Source organism: Equus caballus, chromosome 21, assembly GCF_041296265.1.
Source record: "Equus caballus isolate H_3958 breed thoroughbred chromosome 21, TB-T2T, whole genome shotgun sequence".
NCBI lineage: Eukaryota > Metazoa > Chordata > Mammalia > Perissodactyla > Equidae > Equus > Equus caballus.
Genome location: NC_091704.1, coordinates 17,920,824 through 17,937,705, shown reverse-complemented (window position 1 = coordinate 17,937,705; position 16,882 = coordinate 17,920,824). Strand labels below are relative to the sequence as shown.

Below are 16,882 nucleotides of genomic sequence, written 5' to 3'. Positions count from 1 at the left end.
GAGACCTCGCCCCCTGGGGTGGTCCCGTCCGGCTTCAGGGCCACGGCCACGCCCCCGGGGCCCTGACCCCGCCCAACCCCAGACCCCGCCCCGGCTCCTCCTGGGGCCCCGGCCCCGCCCCCAGCCCGCAAGTCTAGGGGCCCAGCGGCCCCTGAGAACTCGTCTGGTCGCCGCCTGCGAAGAAGATGCCACCGCCGCGCCGCGGTCCCGGCCGCCGCGTCCTTTTCCTCCTCCTGGCCCTGCTGCTGCCCTCGCCACCCCCGGCCCGCGCGCCCGCGCCCCCGGGCCCCGCCGCCGCCCTGCTCCAGGCTCTCGGGCTGCGTGACGCACCCCGGGACGCCCCCACTCCCCGGCCCGTACCCCCCGTCATGTGGCACCTGTTCCGCCGCCGGGACCCCCAGGAGTCAAGGACGAACCTGCGGCGGACGCCCCCAGGGGCCACCCTGCGACCGTGCCACCTGGAGGAGCTGGGGGTCGCCGGGAACATTGTGCGCCACGTTCTGGACCGCGGTGAGTGGGGCCCGCGCTGGGGTTGTGGGTCCTGGAGGCTGAGACCCCGCTGGGCGTCCCGGGCCCGCCACGAGCCTCGAGCGCCAGGTCGGGGAGGCCAGAGAGACTCCCACTGTGCCCACCCCACGAGCAACCTGGGCATCCGCACTCCTTCCACTGCTCCCCGTGGGCACTTGCGTGGCCCGGGAAAGCGGTCCTAAGGCCAGGCTCCTTCGCACCAGGCAAGGCCCTTGCTTGCAGCTGGAGCCCTGCCCCCACTCCCTCACTTCACACCATTTGATGCCTTCCTGCAGATGCCACCCCGCCCCGGCATCGCTTCCCCGCGGGCCCCAGGCGTTCGCTCATCTCGCCCGGCTGCCTGTGTTCCCAACCGGGGGTAGGCCGATCTGCGCGGGGCAGGGCCTCTTCTTTGCAAGCGATGCCCTGCCCCCACCCCATCTCCCCGACCCCCGCAGCTTCACACCATTTGACGCCGCCTAACAGATGGCGCGCCCCCCGCCCCGCCCCAGGCGCTCACCTTCCCCTGGTCCCCAACTGAGACCCCTCGCGGGCAGGTCGGGTACCGTGCGAGGACAGCGCGAGCCCACCCCTCTCCCTGCCTCCCCAGGTGCGCCCGCCCGGCCCCCGGAGCCCGCTTCGGCCGCGGGGCACTGCCCCGAGTGGACCGTCGTCTTCGACCTGTCGGCCGTGGAACCCGCCGAGCGCCCGAGCCGGGCCCGCCTGGAGCTGCGCTTTGCGGCGGCGGAGGCGACGGCGGGCGGCTGGGAGCTGAGCGTGGCGCGGGCGGCCGAGGGCGCTGGCCCCGGGCCGGTGCTGCTCCGCCAGGCGGTGCTCGCCCTGGGAACGCCGGTGCGCGCCGAGCTGCTGGGCGCCGCCTGGGCCCGCAACGCCTCGGCTCCGCGCAGCCTCCGCCTGTCGCTGGCGCTCCGCCCCCGGGTCCCCGCCGCCTGCGCGCGCCTGGCCGAGGCCTCGCTGCTGCTGGCGACCCTCGACCCGCGCCTGTGCCACCCCCTGGCCCGACCGCGGCGCGAGGCCGAGCCCGCGGTGGGCGGGGGCGCCGGGGGCGCGTGTCGCGCGCGGCGGCTCTACGTGAGCTTCCGCGAGGTGGGCTGGCACCGCTGGGTCATCGCGCCGCGCGGCTTCCTGGCCAACTACTGCCAGGGCCAGTGCGCGCTGCCCGCCGCGCTGTCGGGACCCGGCGGGCCGCCCGCGCTCAACCACGCCGTGCTGCGCGCGCTCATGCACGCGGCCGCCCCCGGCGCCGCCGGCCTGCCCTGCTGCGTGCCCGCGCGCCTGTCGCCCATCTCCGTGCTCTTCTTCGACAACAGCGACAACGTGGTCCTGCGGCACTATGAGGACATGGTGGTGGACGAATGTGGCTGCCGCTGACAAGAACGGGCGGGGACGGGGCTCAACAATAAACACGGCGTGGTCCGCTCAGCCTCCAGCCTCTGTCCTCGTCCTGTCCCTCGGGGTCGGCACGTCCACGGCCGTGAACGATCAGTGTGAGAGGGAGTCCTACAGAGGGCCGGGTTCCTGGAGTCCCGTCTCCGTACGCCCACCCTGTGAGGGGCCAGGTACCCCGGTCCCGCTGCACAGACCCCGCCGGTCTCAGCTTTGCCAGGGGTGACCCACAGTACTGCCCCCAACCAGCCAGGCCCCCAGACCAAGCGCTCTGCCACCTCCCTGCACTTTATCGAGCCCCGATGTGAAGGCTAGAGCTGTTTGTTAAGATTTTATTGGTGACAAAAGAGCTTCAAACAAACTGACCAAAAATCAAGAGTTACATTGCACGTGGTACAGATGTGCCTCGACTTGGAAAACTCAGAGGAACTGCCGCTGGAAGGCAGAGGATGAAGCAAACAGCACGAAGGGGAGGCAAAGCATTCCAAGGAGGGAACAGGGCAGGCCGGGTGTCACACAACGGGTCACAGCGGAAACCTACCCAAGCTCTGCGCCTCTATGCGGCCCACCCAAGGCAGGGGACCCGGCAGCCCCACAGCAGTGGTCATAAATAAGAGGCCCGCCAGAGGAAGGTGGCCTGTGTCCCCATCTCCGGTGAACAAGCTGCAATCTAAAGGCTCTGGGATGAGGGCCAGCACAGCCAGACGGGAGGGGGAAGCTGGGGGGTGAGGGTCACCAGGGCCTTGGTAGGCAGGGGATGGTCCTCAAACAGCTGGCCACCAGGGAGACTAACACCCCTCTGCAGTGTGTGAGGAGCTAGGGGTGGTCCTCTCAGCCGCCACCCAGACTCAGGCCCCCCACCGGCTCGTGGGACTAACTCCGCAAAGCCCCTTCAGCGCAGCCCGACTTATTTCTGAAACATACTCCTTTTCCCCAACGCAGAACCCGCCCCACTCGGTGAAGCTGTGCCCGCAGGCAGAGGGGCTGCAAACTCGAAAGGTGGGGTGGAGACAAGGGGGGCAGGTGCTCTGCGTGTCTAACCGGCCACAGGGATGTGGGCGCCTCCCTGGGGATGGGTCCTCTTGGCCGCTGTCCTCTGCCAAATCCTCAGGCAGGACTCCGGGGAAGCAGCCTGGCCGCCCCTGGCCTCGCGGCCGGCCTGCGGGGCCTCCCGCGGGCGGAGTCCACCGCGCAAGCGAAGCGCTTTGCTTCTCAGAGTCCAGCGGGGACGTGGCGCCGCCGGCCCGGGATGGTGCTCCCTCACTGCCTGACGCATGGGAAGAAGCTGCTGGAAGCTAAAACTGAAAACAAAAATCCTCCTCTCCATGGAGTCACAGGTGTTGATCCTAATCACGAGTTGTGTCGGCTCGTTTAAACTTCGTTTCTGGAAGGTTCTTGCATCTCCCAGGTCCACCACTAAGATTTGAGAGACAAACTCAGGAAAGTATATTTTTCAGTACTTCTTTGAAAGAATCTTTAAAAAACAAACAGAAAAACCCAAAACACCGTATTCTCCTTAAATGAAAACCTTAGAACACAGGCAGCGTGGCCTCAGCGGTCTGTTCGGGAGCCGGCCGGTGTGGACAGGACCCGCACCTCCTCAGGCCCTCCCGGCCGGGCTGCCGCCTGCAAGGAGCCTGCTCGGCACAGAAATGCAAAAGTGTTTCCTGCTAAAACGTAGTCCCCTTTCAATAAAAGAGAAAAAGAAAACAACAGAGGAAAGGGCTACTCTGAGACGAGGGTCCTCCTCCGCCGCCCCGGTCGCAGGCCCAGGTGTGGACGGCGAGCGCCGGCCTCCTCGGCGAGCGGGCTGGCAGGGCTCGGCGGGCTCCGCGGCCGGCCGGCCGCTCCCTCTCCTTCTCCTCGCCGCCGCCGCCGCGTGCCAGCAGTGGGCGCTCGCTCCGCCTCGGGCTCTCTCCCTCGGGCTCCTCTCCCTCTCCTGTCGCTCACAGTTGTGCTTCAGTTTTAGCAGTGGAAAACAGGTATCCATTTATTTTTATTTTTTATTACCCAGGATAAGATGCTGATGGACTAAGCCACAGAGCTTAGCTCTTCTGCCGCCACCTGTGGGGAAGGAGGAGGAGAGCACGAGGCTGTGAGAGACGGCAGGGGCCCAGCTCCGGTTGGCGCGGGGCTTTCTCCGCACCTGTGTTCTCACCTGTGACACGGGACTTCAGAGGCTGGCCGGGTGGCCAGACCAGTGACTTCCCACCCAAAGAGAGAAGGAAGCTGAGAGCTAAGGCGACTGAGCCTGCACTGTAGCAACAGCACCCCACTTTCCCACGCACCAGCGGGGGGCCCAAAGCCCACACTTGCCCTGCTCTGGTCAGGTGGGACAGGGAACCATGCACAGGGCCCTTGCAGGCACCCAGAAGCACCTCCTCCACAGGTGCCCATGCATCTGGGGCTGGGACCCAGCACCCATCAGAGAGGAGTGGGTGGTCCTCCTTATCGCCCACCTGGGTGGCAGCTGCAAGCCCACATCCACTTTCCCAGGGAGCTCTAGGACTCTCTCAGGAGAGGACTGTGACACAGGGAGGTATGCATGAAGCTCATGCCCCCCCGCCACCGTGAGCAGAGGCACAGGGACCCGAAGTGACAGGTCACAGGATGAGCTGGCCCCTCAGGGACTTGGATCCCAATCCCCTATTTCCCAAATTTCCCCACAAGTCCAGATTCCCAGTGAAGACCTCCTCCAGGGGTTAGCTTGCCTTCTAGTACTGGGACAGCCCCGTCACTCCACCGTGCTGGTACGCCCGCTCCCCCTGGTACGTGGAGTCTTGTGACAGCGCCACATCGATCTGTGACTTAAACTCATCACCAAGGTAACTGTCCTGAAAGACAAGGTTGAGGAGCTGAGCACCCAGCCAGAGGATGCACGCACTTGCTCCCAGGCTTGAGAATCTACTCCTCATCCAGTCCCTCAGAAAAATCTAGAAAACCATGTCCTCAAGTGCCAGGAGACCCACACTGGTTACCTCACTGTAGGAGACAGGTAACTCAGACCAGCTGCCTAGGACTCTTCTGAAGGGCAGTGCTGGGGATGGAATGTTTCAGACCTATGGTTCCACTGCTAAGGGCACGCCTAAGTAGGAGACCATCCTCCTCCTGAGTCTTCAGGGTGAGTATCGTGAGGTCCGTGTGTGGGGAGAGGGCTCCCTGGGCTGGTCTGACTTCTCGCAGGTGTGAGGTGTGCCCAGGTCAGGTGCTGGCTGGCTGCTCACCTGGGACAGCTCGGGCTGCGAGAGGCCGGGCTGGCTCATCTGGGAGGGCTGGCTCATGGAGATGTAGCCCTGGGTCAGTGCCCCCTGTGAGAAGGGCTGCGATGCCACATCCTGGCTGGCCTGGCTGTTGGGGAGAGTCGTCTGGCTGGGTCCAGGGAGCCCAAAGCGGTTCTTCTGGCGCCCCCCACGGCCAGTCTTGCCTTTCGGGGTGCCCCGGCCTGAAAAAGAACAGTCCAGGGCTCCCTGGAGGAGGTTCTGACGCCCACAGCAAGCACGCCCGCTCAAAGCCCAGATATGAGCAAACTCTGACGCCAGCATGCGTTTCCACGCGATGCTGCTGGGCACTCACCTGCGGCTGGCCCGTTAGCTTGTCCGAAATACCCCGGGGGTGGCATGGGTGGCATGACCAGGTTGAAAGGGATGGGAATGTTCATGGCGGCCACATGGCTGGGGCCGGCACTGATCATGCCAATCTGGTCGTGGGTCTGGAAGTACATGTTTGAGGGCCGGCCTGCAAGACATGAGGGGGACAGCAGGCGTCAGCAGCCCCGTCCAAACGAGCCTGCCACCTGCCCCCAGCCAGCTGGGCTGCCGCGCCCTGCACTGCCTGCCTGCCCAGCGCTCCCTGGTGCCCCCAGAGCAGAGCTGCCTGGAGCCGACTCGCACCACTCAGCCGCCTCTCTCAAAGGCCTCCGCGGGCTGGCGCCAGGCAGGCATCTTTGCTCCCAGGGGATTCTGAGAACCACTGGCCTTACAGGAATATGAAAAATCAAAAGCAACACTGCCTTTCCAATTAAAAAAAAGTCCTTTTTATGGCAAGGTTTATATTCACATGGCACAGCCTCCCCTTCCTGCCATGTCAAAAGCAAGAAAACGCCTAAGCTCGAAAGTGCAGCGGGTCCTGCTGCAGGCAAGGCCCCCGGGGCGCCCCTGGGTCTAGGGACCTTCCCAACCTGCACAGAGCTGCCTGGGCACTGGCAGGCCAAAGGGAGCCGGAGCACAAGAGCGGGATCTTCCGGGCTGGCCCACAGGGGACTCGGGGATCAAGGAGGGACCCAAGACACCCCCAGCTACACAACATGGTGACTCGCTGGATGCAGCAGCAATTTAATGATGATTTGTCATCATTATAGAACGTAATCCACAGTCTGAGCCCAACAACCAGGAGAATACTGGGACAACGAAAGGGGGCTTTTGCAAAGCGAACGGGAGAGAGCAGCAGCTGGAGTGCACCAGCCCTCAGGGAGGACAGCCAGCACACAAGGGGACGAACCCCAAGGTAAAACATGGGCAGGGGGCACCAAGCACCTGGGCAATACAGTCCCCCTCTGTGGAGGCTGGCACAGGCAGGAGGCGGCGTGCCAGGCTCAGCCGTAGGACAGAGACCCCACACGGGAAACGAGGAACATGCACCTAACCCTGAGGTCTCACAGAGGAAGCAGAAGCTTCAGGAAGGCAGCAAAACCCAAAAGGAGGCTGCAGGCTCCCTGAAGGAGCTGCATCGTGACCTTCCTTGAGAAGGTAAGCCAAGGGCAGGGGCAGGGCGCACAGGCCCGGGGGCCCTGGGACCAACGGCCGGAGCTGCAGGATCTGCTGAGACACCGCCATACGCAGAGCTGTGTGAGTCAAAACCTGCCAGAGACCAATTCTTCGATTTCAGACGAGGGAAGCTGAGAAGGACTCTGTCAGGCGGGTTTGTGGACTGTGCGTGGGAGGCCACCCGAGGAGTGACAGGGCCGGAAGCTGCAGGCGTGGGAACGGTCAACACCCAACAGGGCCCGCCGGCCCCCGCAGAGCGGACTCACCCTGGCTGCTCCGGTCATAGACCGATCCTGGGATAATTGCCTCCCGGGCATCATACATGGCTGTCGTCATAAAGCGGGCTCCCTGCAAACAGTTTAGGTGGGTGAGGAATTTATCACCTCCACGCAGGAAGAACTCTCCAGAGATCTGGTGGCCAGGGTGGTGGTGGGGCCGCGTGAGGCCAACCCTGAGGCCTGCTGACTTGTGTGCTCTGGGTCTTGCTGGCCCCTCCTCAACCAGCCTGGCTTTTGACGCTGAATGTTTCAGTCTCTGGGCTTCGGCTCAAGTGGCAGCACACTCCCTAAGCCCCCCAGAGCACCCAAGTTCACAAGGTTTCCTAACTGCCTGTGTCCCACTTCTAGATGCCACCCATGACTTGGCATCCCCTCAGGCTCAGGCCAAAAAGGCCTCAGAGCGCTGGGAACACCTACACAAGCGCTCCGCGGGGAACAGCACGCACCGCTCCTGTCCACACCCCAGGGTGCACGTCCACCCTCAGCTCAGGCTCACCACCACTCACTGCCTTGTGCCCAGAACACTGGCTTGGGGAGAAAGGGGTTCCCGGCCAGCACTGCCTTCCTCACCCCTCCCTGCCCTGCTCCGAGACCCCTCTGTGGACGAGAGCAGGGCTGGCCAGGGTGTGCTGGGGACTAGTGGATCCTGACTCCCAATTTCTGGGGTGTGTGGGTGGCCCCTCACCCGCTGCAGTGTTACTGAGCCCTCGAAACAAGGGAGGGATCACAGGCTGCTGATTAGGGTCAGAGTGTCTTACACAAGATGAGATGCGAGAACTTTCCCTCCAGCTCATTCTGCCTCAGGTGGCGGCCCTGAGGTGGGTCCTGCACCCCTCCCTGCTGCCTGCGCTCACCGGGTTGATGGTGTTGACCAGCTTCCTGGGCTTGCTGAACTGCATGAGGCTCTCCCGCAGGTTGTTCAGGGGCCCTTCCACCAGCACTTTCTGCTCCTTGTAGTAGTTCAGCAGGTGGTTCCAGAGCGGCTGCTTGGACAGGGCCTTTGGGTTGCCCACAATAATGACCCCGTATCTACAAAGTGGGGGCACAAAGAGTGCGGTACTTAGGGCCGCACGGTGAGCAGAGCACTGTGCAGAACAGTCTGAGGCAAGGCCGAACCAACTCAAAACCCAAACCCAAACATCAAGAGCCAAGCTGGGCAGCTCTCCTGGCACCACGTCCACACAGCCCCTCACCACGCAGGAGCCCTAGGGGGCCACCAGCCTACACATCAGGCCAGCTGGGCATCCTGGGCCACTCTCAACCTCCCTGCCCAAACACCTGGCCTGTGGCAGCGCCTACCCTGACTGCTGGGGATGGGCGGGGACATTGCTGGCCATGGCGACCCCACCGGAGCCCACCCACAGCTGCTGACGCTGCCCTTTGGGCCGTTTACGGGTGGATTTTTGAGTAGCGCAGATGTCAGAACAGCTCAGAGACGAGTCTCCTCGTCTGCAGCCACGAGGCGGCCTCTTGGGCACCAGGTCATCAGCCACCTCAGGAACCCTGACAGGCCAGGGTACAAAACTTGATGCCCAAACCTGGGCCTAGGTTCCAGTGGATGCTTGCCTTCACCCAGCTGTGTCAGGGACCCCTCCTCCAATGCTGGCCACCAAACAAGAGGGCACCACGGAAAGGGGATAACAAACGAAAACCAAGGTACCCTGAGGGGAAAGGAACCAGCCTATGAACATGAGCCCCACTTGTGCCTGGCACGGAGATGGCTATTGTCTGGGGCCACAGAGGGCCACCTATGTTCTCTGGGTCCCTTCTGCTAATGTGACTTTTTCAAAAGTTATGTTCTAGAGCCAAAATAGACAAGGACACCAAACATTAGACTCGTGGACTAAAGACTCGACAGGACACACTCCCTGCTGCCGCTGCGTTTGACTTTCCCGCGAGACCCAGGCTCAGAAAACCATGAGAACGTGGAAACAAAGACGACTCCCTGGTGAGACATTCTTTCTGAACTGCTGCTAGGAACTCTCCAACCTCCGCCACCGGCAAACTCCACTCCCCACCAGCCCCAGGTGTAGCTGGGACGTGAGGATTAGTAACCAGGAGGAGAATCAGGCAGCAAACGGCCTCTTGGGCCGGGCCTCCCAGTGCCCAGACCCCACGGGAAGTCTCAGAAGGAACCCCGGCAGAGGGCGGCACCTGCCCCAGCAGGACCAGCAGCACTCAGCCCTCCATACCGCGCTCTGGTCAGGGCCACGTTAAGTCGCCTGGGGTCGTTTAAAAAGCCGATGCCTTGGTGTTCGTTGGCGCGCACACAGGAGAGGATGATGAAGTCCTTCTCGCGCCCCTGGAATGCATCCACACTGGCGATCTCCACCTCCTGCAAGGGGCACACGGTCACGGTCAGCCAGGAGGCTGCCTCCAAAGACCCCGAGACTGCGTGAATCATTTCAAGGTGCACCATCGAATCCCACCACCGAGCCTGGGACCGGAAGCCCATGGAGCCGCGGGCTGCTCACTGCGCCTCCGCTGCAAGGAGTCAAGGCTGGCCCAGCAGACGGGCCGGGCGTGCACCTGATAGAGCTTGGTGTGCAGGGAGCCGCTGAACTGCATGTACTGCACCAGGTAGGAGCGCTGGCCCTCGTAGGGCGTGATGATGCCGATCTGGTCCGGCTTGGCACCTGCCTTCAGCAGCTTTGTGGTGATCTTCTCCACATTTGCGGCTTCCGTCCTAAGAAAGCCAAGCTTTCAGTGCCTGGGCTCCACCTGTGGGCTCTTGAGGCCCACGGCTGGAGGCTGAGGGAGGCATGGGGCAGCTCGGCCTCCAGTGCGACCCCGTAAAGGCCCAGCCCAGTGCCCCATCCTTGACCGAGGGAGTCACAAGGGGCAGAAAAGGCCCACACGTGGCCTTAGAAAGGACCTGCTCAACATGAGAACATGCACTGAAAAGACGAGGGGGAAACACAGGGTTGGTTTAGGTGTCTGAACAGAATGGGGATGAGGAGGACACGGCAAATTTTCAGCACCACGTTAACAAAAACCCAGCAGGTTAACGGCCACTCACCAAGCTGCCACCAAAGCCAGCAGATGCTATGGGCGAGTCTCTGCTCACCTGTTCAGGTAGGAGGTGCCCGAGCTGGCGATCTCCTCCTGGCCCTGGGTCACGTAGAAGAACATTGGCTTATCAGGTTGGGGCCACTGGAAGTCAAACCCCTTCTTCACACGGTCCGCTGTTGTCAGGGAGGGAGAGGAGGCAACACTTCACATCAGGGAAGAGCGAGCCAGTCTCCACTGAGCTGAGATGGAGCAGCACAGAGGCTGTGCCAGCAAGGGCAGAGGCGACGCAGCAGAGCAGGAAACAGAAGGCTCCAGGCAAGAGACTCAGGTCTGCGAGGCCCTGGCGAGGACACCTGAGCCAGTCCCCTGCCCGAAACACTCAGGACTGAATGACTCTGCACACGACATCAGTACCGTGCCTGACACAGAGCCAGCTCTCGCTGAACAGATCTGTCAGCGCTTCTGCGGCCTGTTTAAGAATCTTTGCCCACCCCAGGGTCACGAAGCTATTCTGTTTCCTTCCAGAAGCTTTGCTGCTGTACATTCAAGAACCTATAAGCCCCTCTAACCGGCTCTTGTGGGTGCCTGGTGAGCTGTGCCCACCCTATCACAGAGCAAGGCCTGAGGATGGGTGCGTCTGCCTCTGGGTCTATCCTAGGCACCCCACCGACAGCATCTCAGTGACCGCAGCTTTGTATACATTAACTCATGACATCTCCTAGGGTGAGCTGCCACCTTCTTCAGGCCCTCCCCATTCCCCTGTTTGTCCTGGCGGTCCGGTGCATAACTTTAAAAGTCACCTTGTCAACTAACACAGCCCACCCATCCCTTTGGGATTTTGACTGGAGCTGCATCAACGTGAGAAAACTGGCATTTCTGCACTGCAGTCCCTTATATGGATGAAGGAAGCCTGGCCCGCAGGACTGCACTGCATGGTCTCCTTCATGTCAAGCTAAGGCAGGGATCGGCTGGTGAGCCTGGCGGCCCGTTAGCCCAGTGGCAAACGTTGAACCATCTGCTGAGGGCAGGGGCTGGTGTGTAGCACCTGCCAACTGTTGTGGTGTAAACACTGATGCCACAGCTGTGTCAGGCTACTCGTGTCACTGGGTCTGGGCTGACACCAGCACTGCCCTGGAACAGGGTCATCTCAGGGCTGAAAGGGGCTCTGGGAGCTGGTCAACGATGTTTTTGGGTTCAGGTGCTGGCCACATAGGTGTGTTCACTTAGTGAAAACTCACTAAGCTGGATGGTTAAGACTCAGGCACTCCTTCACATTTCAATAAAGAATGTTTACAGATACAGTTTTGGGTGCTGACCACGTGCTGGGCCGTGATGACACAGCACTGAACCACCACCACGGGCCCTGCCCTAGGGAGCTGACGCTGTGGAGGAGGGTCTGAAACAGTGCTGAGCAGTGGCTTTCCCAATGAGTGTCAATGGCGACAGAGAACCATCACCAAGCTTCTGTGGCCTGGCCCTTCCTAACCCCCTTGCTCAAGGGACCGGCAGAGCCTAAGTGTTGCGGTGATGGTAACACTGGCAGCGGCCCCTAGGACCGCAGCACGCAGCAGCGGAAGGGCCCTGCACAGGCACGCCCTCAGCCTCAGAGTGAGCCCCACAAGGCCAGCGCGGCGGCTGTTGGCATCAACAAGACGCTAAGTCAGCAGTTCTCAAACACTCTTCTCGGGACCCCTCACACTCCTGAAACCAGACGAGGCCAGACAGCTACTGTTTCTGTGGACTCCATCTACTGACATACACTGTATTGTAAGACTCAGAAACAAAACATTCATTAATTCATTTAAATATTAACTTAAAAATAGTTTTGAATGAAAACTAACTATATTTTCCATTAAAACAGGTATTTAGCACATTTTTGCAACCTGCTTCACTCTCTGGCTCACTCTGCTTCTGCCCGCGGTCGGTCCTGAGAGTCCTCACAGGTGGCCGGCCTCCCAGACACACGCGGTTGGACGAGGGCAGAGCGTTCCATCGCCTTGCCCCTCACTGTGGAATTCTGCCCGATTCTACACCAAAAGCGGACAGGAGGTCACCCTGAAGAGTCAGCTCTACTCTGCCCTGTGCCCACACGGCCTTAGACCCGAGTGGCTTGGTGGCAGCCTCACTGTCCATTGGAATGGGAAGTGTCGCCGAGTCAAGCAGAGCTTCCAAAGGCTAACACACCTCAGACACACGTCACCACTACGGATCTCATCAGAAAAGCCGCTCAGCACTTGGAAGACTCAGTCAGCTCATGCTGGGGGTCATGAGTTTTCCAAAATTCTAATTTTCATTTGAACCCTCAGATTTTACCATAGGTGACAAATACTGTCAGTTTTCCTTGAAGGCACATGCTTGCTTCAATCATGTTCAGAAAATGCCTGCCAACCCCCAGTTGGAATGACCAAACATGTCCACGGGTCCTTTCTTCAGGCACCTGCCAAGTGTCTTAGAATTTCCTATCTCAGCATAGGCAGCCCCATAAACGTGTGCACTCAGGAATTTAGTTAAACAGCTGCTCTTTACTTCTGCATCGCATGGTGCTGGCCAAGTGCATGTGGCAGTGACGACGCATGGCATTCAGGCAGCACCTTCCCGACTTGCACCAAGGCACCAGCCAGGCCCCAGCGTTGCTTCTGCACCATTGGCATGCGTGTCAGCACAAGGAAGGGGCACACGACGCCTCAGGGCTACTATGAAAGTAACTTTGACCTCGGTCTTGCAGACTCCCAGGGCCCAAGCTTTGAAAACTACTGAGAGGAGGGACGGGAAGGGGTGCTCAGCTCTGCTGCCTGCCATTGTGTGTGCCACTGTGTGTGACAAGCCCCTGGAGTGAATTCTTGTGTGGCGACTCTGAGTTTTAGGAGGATGTGGGCTCCTCCTCACCCACAACCCAAGGACGTCCCACATTCCAAAGTGGACATCCTGTCCCACTGACCACAGCATCTCTCCAGGCATCCCCTAGACACAAGTGGTCACTACATAAGGCCACTGAGGAAGGCAGTGACAGCAGGTGTTATCTCCCCAGGCACCCCCTCTGGCCTGAGCGTTACCTGCAGTGACGCCGTTCTGAAGAGAGCCCTCGTAGAAGATGTTGGACGGGAAGGCACTGAGCGCAGGGTGCATCCGATACTGGACCTGGAGGCGGATGGGACGGATGCCCAGCACCACCAGGCGTTCGAAGAGCGACTGGGACAACCCGGCCTTGGCGGCCTTCTTGCACATCACAACAGGGCCCAGCTGGCAGTGGTCGCCCACAAGGATCAGCTGCAGTAAGAAGCCCACACAGGTGAGAAGCTCAAGCACCAAACAGCCTAGATACCCACTCACGGGGGCCACAGGGGTCCTTCGTCCGTATAATCACCCAGCCACGTGAACTCAAGAGATAAGACATGGACTGGGTTGGGAGAATCGCTCACCACGTACACCAAACACAGACTCACACTCAGGAGCCACATGGAGAGGCACTCTGTGTGGCGCCCACCTTTCAAAGGCCCCCTCAAAAGGCTGGCTGTCCATCCCTCTGTGCTCTACCAGGGCGTCACACAGCATTATAGGACATTTTAAAAAACAAACTTCCAGATTAAAATTACACAGAACAAAAGAAAATGCAGGCCAGTTTTCAAATGAGACTACAGCAGATGCAACACGGCCCACCTGCTTGGCTCCGAGGACCACAGGGACCATGCACTCTGGTTCGGTGGCCTGGGTGCTTTCATCGATTAAAATGGACCGGAACTGCATCTTGGCAAGCCTCGGGTCGCCTGCACCCACACACGTGCAGCAGATGACATCTGCGTTCTGGGGAAGAGAGTATGCCAGGCGTCGGGCCCCTGCAGGTGAACGTTACCAGACCCCAAGGGGCAGACACAACAGGATGCAGGCACTATTCCGATCCACACCCTCCCTGATAACTGTGGAAGCAAGCTGCTGCTCTCTGACGACATCTATATCCAGGCTGTGGCAACATTAACTTTTGAGTCCTAAGTGGCAGTGCTTCATTGGAGAAAACCTCTCAGCACAGAAATGGCTGACTGCCTCAAGACTGCCTCTGAGGGGCAGTGCTGAGCTGGGAATCCCATCCCCAGACTGAAATCCACTTCTGGGTGGTTGGGTATGAAAGACAGGAGAGAATGTCCCACACCCACTGCAGCTCCCAGCAGCAGGGAGGCTGGCAGGAAGTAGAAACTACCTCCAAAATTATGTTTCAGGTACCCAGGTATCTCTAATTTCTTGACCACAAAGGAGTCAAATAAAGGAGGCATCCAAGTTCTCTTCTCAAAAGCAAAATAACAAGCAACTGAAGGGGCCATCATACGCTGACCATATCCAAACAGGTCCTCTGGCCAAAACAAACCAACCACAACCCAAAGGCCCCAGGCCCGTTTCCTGGACAGTACACCAGGTAGCTCACCATAAGCAGCTCCCTCTCGGCAGTGCGCTTCAGGGCCCGGTACCGCTTCTCGTCTGCAGACGACAGCTCCCCAGTCTCATCCTTCAGCTGCTGCAGCTTCTGGAGCTCCGGCATGCTGCAAGCACAGGGACACGTCAGCAGGCGTAGGAGCGGAGGGCTGCCAGGCTCCCGCACAGCGCCATGGGCTGAACTGACCAACACGAACAGGCTTGAGGCTGGTTACCGGACACCCACCTATCCATGTTCCTGATCTGGTTGTGCAGGGCGAGGAACGACACCGGGGAGTCGATAGCCTCACGGCTCTTGGCACACAGCCGCACGACTTTCAGCCCAGTCTGATGGATCTTCTCGGTCAGCTGATCCACGGCTATGTTACTCGGAGCACAGACGAGCACAGGCCTTCAACACAACGTGAGTGCACGTCTCAGTGCTCACCAGAGGAAGTTCAGGAAATGCTAATTAACCAAGACTACTGCTTTGAATCACAGGCAGTGGCGCCAGCGCACCGTCTAAGACTAAAGCCAGGAATGACACAATGCTGAAGGAGCTAGAACTTAGTGGGGCTGGAGCTTCCTGTCCCCTGCCCAGTTTTCACTCCACTCACGCAAAGAACTGTTAGTGACTGAGTCCCACATCATCACCCTCCTGTGTGTACTATGAAGACTTTCTAAGCTCCGAGATGTGCCCAGGCACAGGACAAGCCACAACGCACCAGCTCAGTGCTGCCTTTACCAGAATAGCAGGCGTGCTTGTTAAAAGCAACCAGAGGCCAGATCTAACACAAATGATGTACAACGCAGAAGCTGGGAAACCCGGCCCCAGAGACACTAGCACGCCCGCGATGGCCTGGCAGGCAGGCCTCCTCTCTCACCACCAGGGCCCTGCTGAGCCCTACCCGTTGCCTTGTCGAGCAAGGTGATAGACGATGGTGGCCGAGGTCACAGTCTTCCCCGTGCCAGGTGGTCCCTGGATCAGGCTCAGCGGCCTCTGCAGCACAGTCTTTACAGCGTAAACCTTCAATCAAGCACAAGAGGCAATTAAGGGTATAGATGCCCCGGGGTGCTGCCCACCCCGCGGGCTCTGTGGCGCAGGCCCATTCGGCCCCCAGGACAGGTGAGAACCTGCGAGTGGTTAAGGTCAGGGAGCCCCTGTGCCGTGAAGCGCTTTGGCAGCTGGCATTTGATGATCACATCCTCCACCTCATGGCCGAGCAGTTTGTGGTAGATGTAGCCTGACACGGACGTCTCGTCCACAGCAAAGGTTTTCAATGCACTTTGCATCCTACAAAGAAAGCTCCAGGTCAGGAACATGCACCACTGCGGAGCCACAGCAGAGACCCGCCCTTCTGTGATGCAGAGAATCATCTGGAAGGTAGAGGTGGTAGCCATGCCAAGAGCAGGTGACTACAGAGCAGATGAAGCAGTGCCCCTGGGGGAAGACAGATGTACCTGTCAAACGAGGTTGACTTCCACACGAAATCCACCTGGAAGTTATGAGTCACCTCCACGGGTGCACCCACACTGCTCCGCAGCTCAATGGCAATCTCATCGCCATAATCTGTGCCTGAGTTAAGTGTCATTCTTACCAAGGCCAGGCTTACCTTTCTGAGGAGCCCTCACTCAGTTACTGAAGAGATAGACAGACCCCTCCTCTGTGCCAAAAGCTAAAAGCGCAGCCAGTGAGACCCACGTTCTCCCTGTGATTCTGCCCATGGTGCCCAGGCCCACCGCAGCCTGCCCCACACCATTCCCGTGAGCCCCCAGGCATCACCCGGAGCCCTGCATGAAGCAGCCACGTCCAGGGCCTGGGTTCTGACTGTAAGCTTCTGCAGAGCCCTTGGATGTAGAGCTGGGAGCACCTCAGTCACAGGTAAAGCAGTTCTTCTTTCAGTTTATACAAAGGGGTGCCCTCAGAGTCCAACCGAAGAAAGGGCTCAGGACCTGAGACAAACACTACTCAAAGAGGCCACGCCAGCCCAGTACATCCCCAGGCTGCCATGCACAACACCCTTTCCTCCATCCATGGCCCCAAAACTGGTCTCCGAGGGGACCCACAGGCAAGTCTCCTATGCTCAGGTTGAGCTCAACAGAGACCCGGGCAGAGAGCAGCTGTGGGGTCAAGCCCCAGCACTGTTAGCCCACCATGGGAAGAAGGCTGAGGTCAACCCGCCAGGGCCGAGGTTCCTTCTGGCTCTCGCCCCTTCTCCCAGGAAGTCTCTTCCATCAGCACGCCCCCTATGCCGCTGCATCCAACAGTGCTTGTGCCATGTGGACGCTATCAGTCCAGCCACCCTGGCCAGCATATGGGACCACCCAAGGTCACAGCATGTCTGCTCTCAGGCCCATGAACAGATGTGTGCACTCTGGGTACCTGCACACAACCCCAGACTTCTCAACTCCCCACGCCTACGCATGAGCTTCCAGGTGAGGTTCTTCAGAGACAAACTAACCTTGGAGAATCAGACTTAGGAGCCGGACATGGCAGGAGCCCTCCCTGAGAGC

General features: G+C 59.9%; 2 protein-coding genes across 3 annotated transcripts in view; one reads left to right on the top strand and one right to left on the bottom strand.

Annotated features, from left to right (window-relative positions):
• The first annotated feature begins 43 nt into the window (after positions 1-43).
• On the top strand, positions 44-1,957 carry GDF1 (growth differentiation factor 1). Its single transcript, XM_023625526.2, has 2 exons — positions 44-510; positions 1,118-1,957. Exons 1-2 carry the CDS (start codon positions 186-188, stop codon positions 1,897-1,899), a joined length of 1,107 nt encoding a protein of 368 aa, XP_023481294.2. The 5' UTR covers positions 44-185; the 3' UTR covers positions 1,900-1,957.
• A 275-nt stretch (positions 1,958-2,232) lies between these two features.
• Positions 2,233-16,882, bottom strand: part of UPF1 (UPF1 RNA helicase and ATPase) — a 35,758-nt gene continuing 21,108 nt past the window's right edge. For both annotated transcript variants that reach the window (XM_023625524.2, XM_023625525.2), the window contains exons 9-24: positions 15,830-15,938; positions 15,503-15,662; positions 15,277-15,395; positions 14,616-14,780; positions 14,382-14,496; positions 13,625-13,768; positions 13,021-13,234; positions 10,023-10,140; positions 9,485-9,641; positions 9,148-9,290; positions 7,810-7,984; positions 6,944-7,025; positions 5,488-5,649; positions 5,139-5,356; positions 4,626-4,748; positions 2,233-3,978 (exon numbers count right to left, since the gene is read on the bottom strand). In XM_023625524.2, the coding sequence (XP_023481292.1) occupies positions 4,629-4,748; positions 5,139-5,356; positions 5,488-5,649; positions 6,944-7,025; positions 7,810-7,984; positions 9,148-9,290; positions 9,485-9,641; positions 10,023-10,140; positions 13,021-13,234; positions 13,625-13,768; positions 14,382-14,496; positions 14,616-14,780; positions 15,277-15,395; positions 15,503-15,662; positions 15,830-15,938 (2,201 nt within the window). In that variant the 3' untranslated portion in view covers positions 2,233-3,978; positions 4,626-4,628. The remainder of the gene's footprint in view (positions 3,979-4,625; positions 4,749-5,138; positions 5,357-5,487; positions 5,650-6,943; positions 7,026-7,809; positions 7,985-9,147; positions 9,291-9,484; positions 9,642-10,022; positions 10,141-13,020; positions 13,235-13,624; positions 13,769-14,381; positions 14,497-14,615; positions 14,781-15,276; positions 15,396-15,502; positions 15,663-15,829; positions 15,939-16,882) is intronic.

What these genes read in the sequence shown, in the direction of transcription:
- GDF1 (XM_023625526.2), top strand. Translation starts at nt 186, where the DNA reads ATGCCACCGCCGCGCCGCGGTCCCGGCCGCCGCGTCCTTTTCCTCCTC. An exon ending in GCGCCACGTTCTGGACCGCG is followed by an intron (nt 511 to 1,117) that starts GTGAGTGGGGCC and finishes CTGCCTCCCCAG; the next exon opens with GTGCGCCCGCCCGGCCCCCG.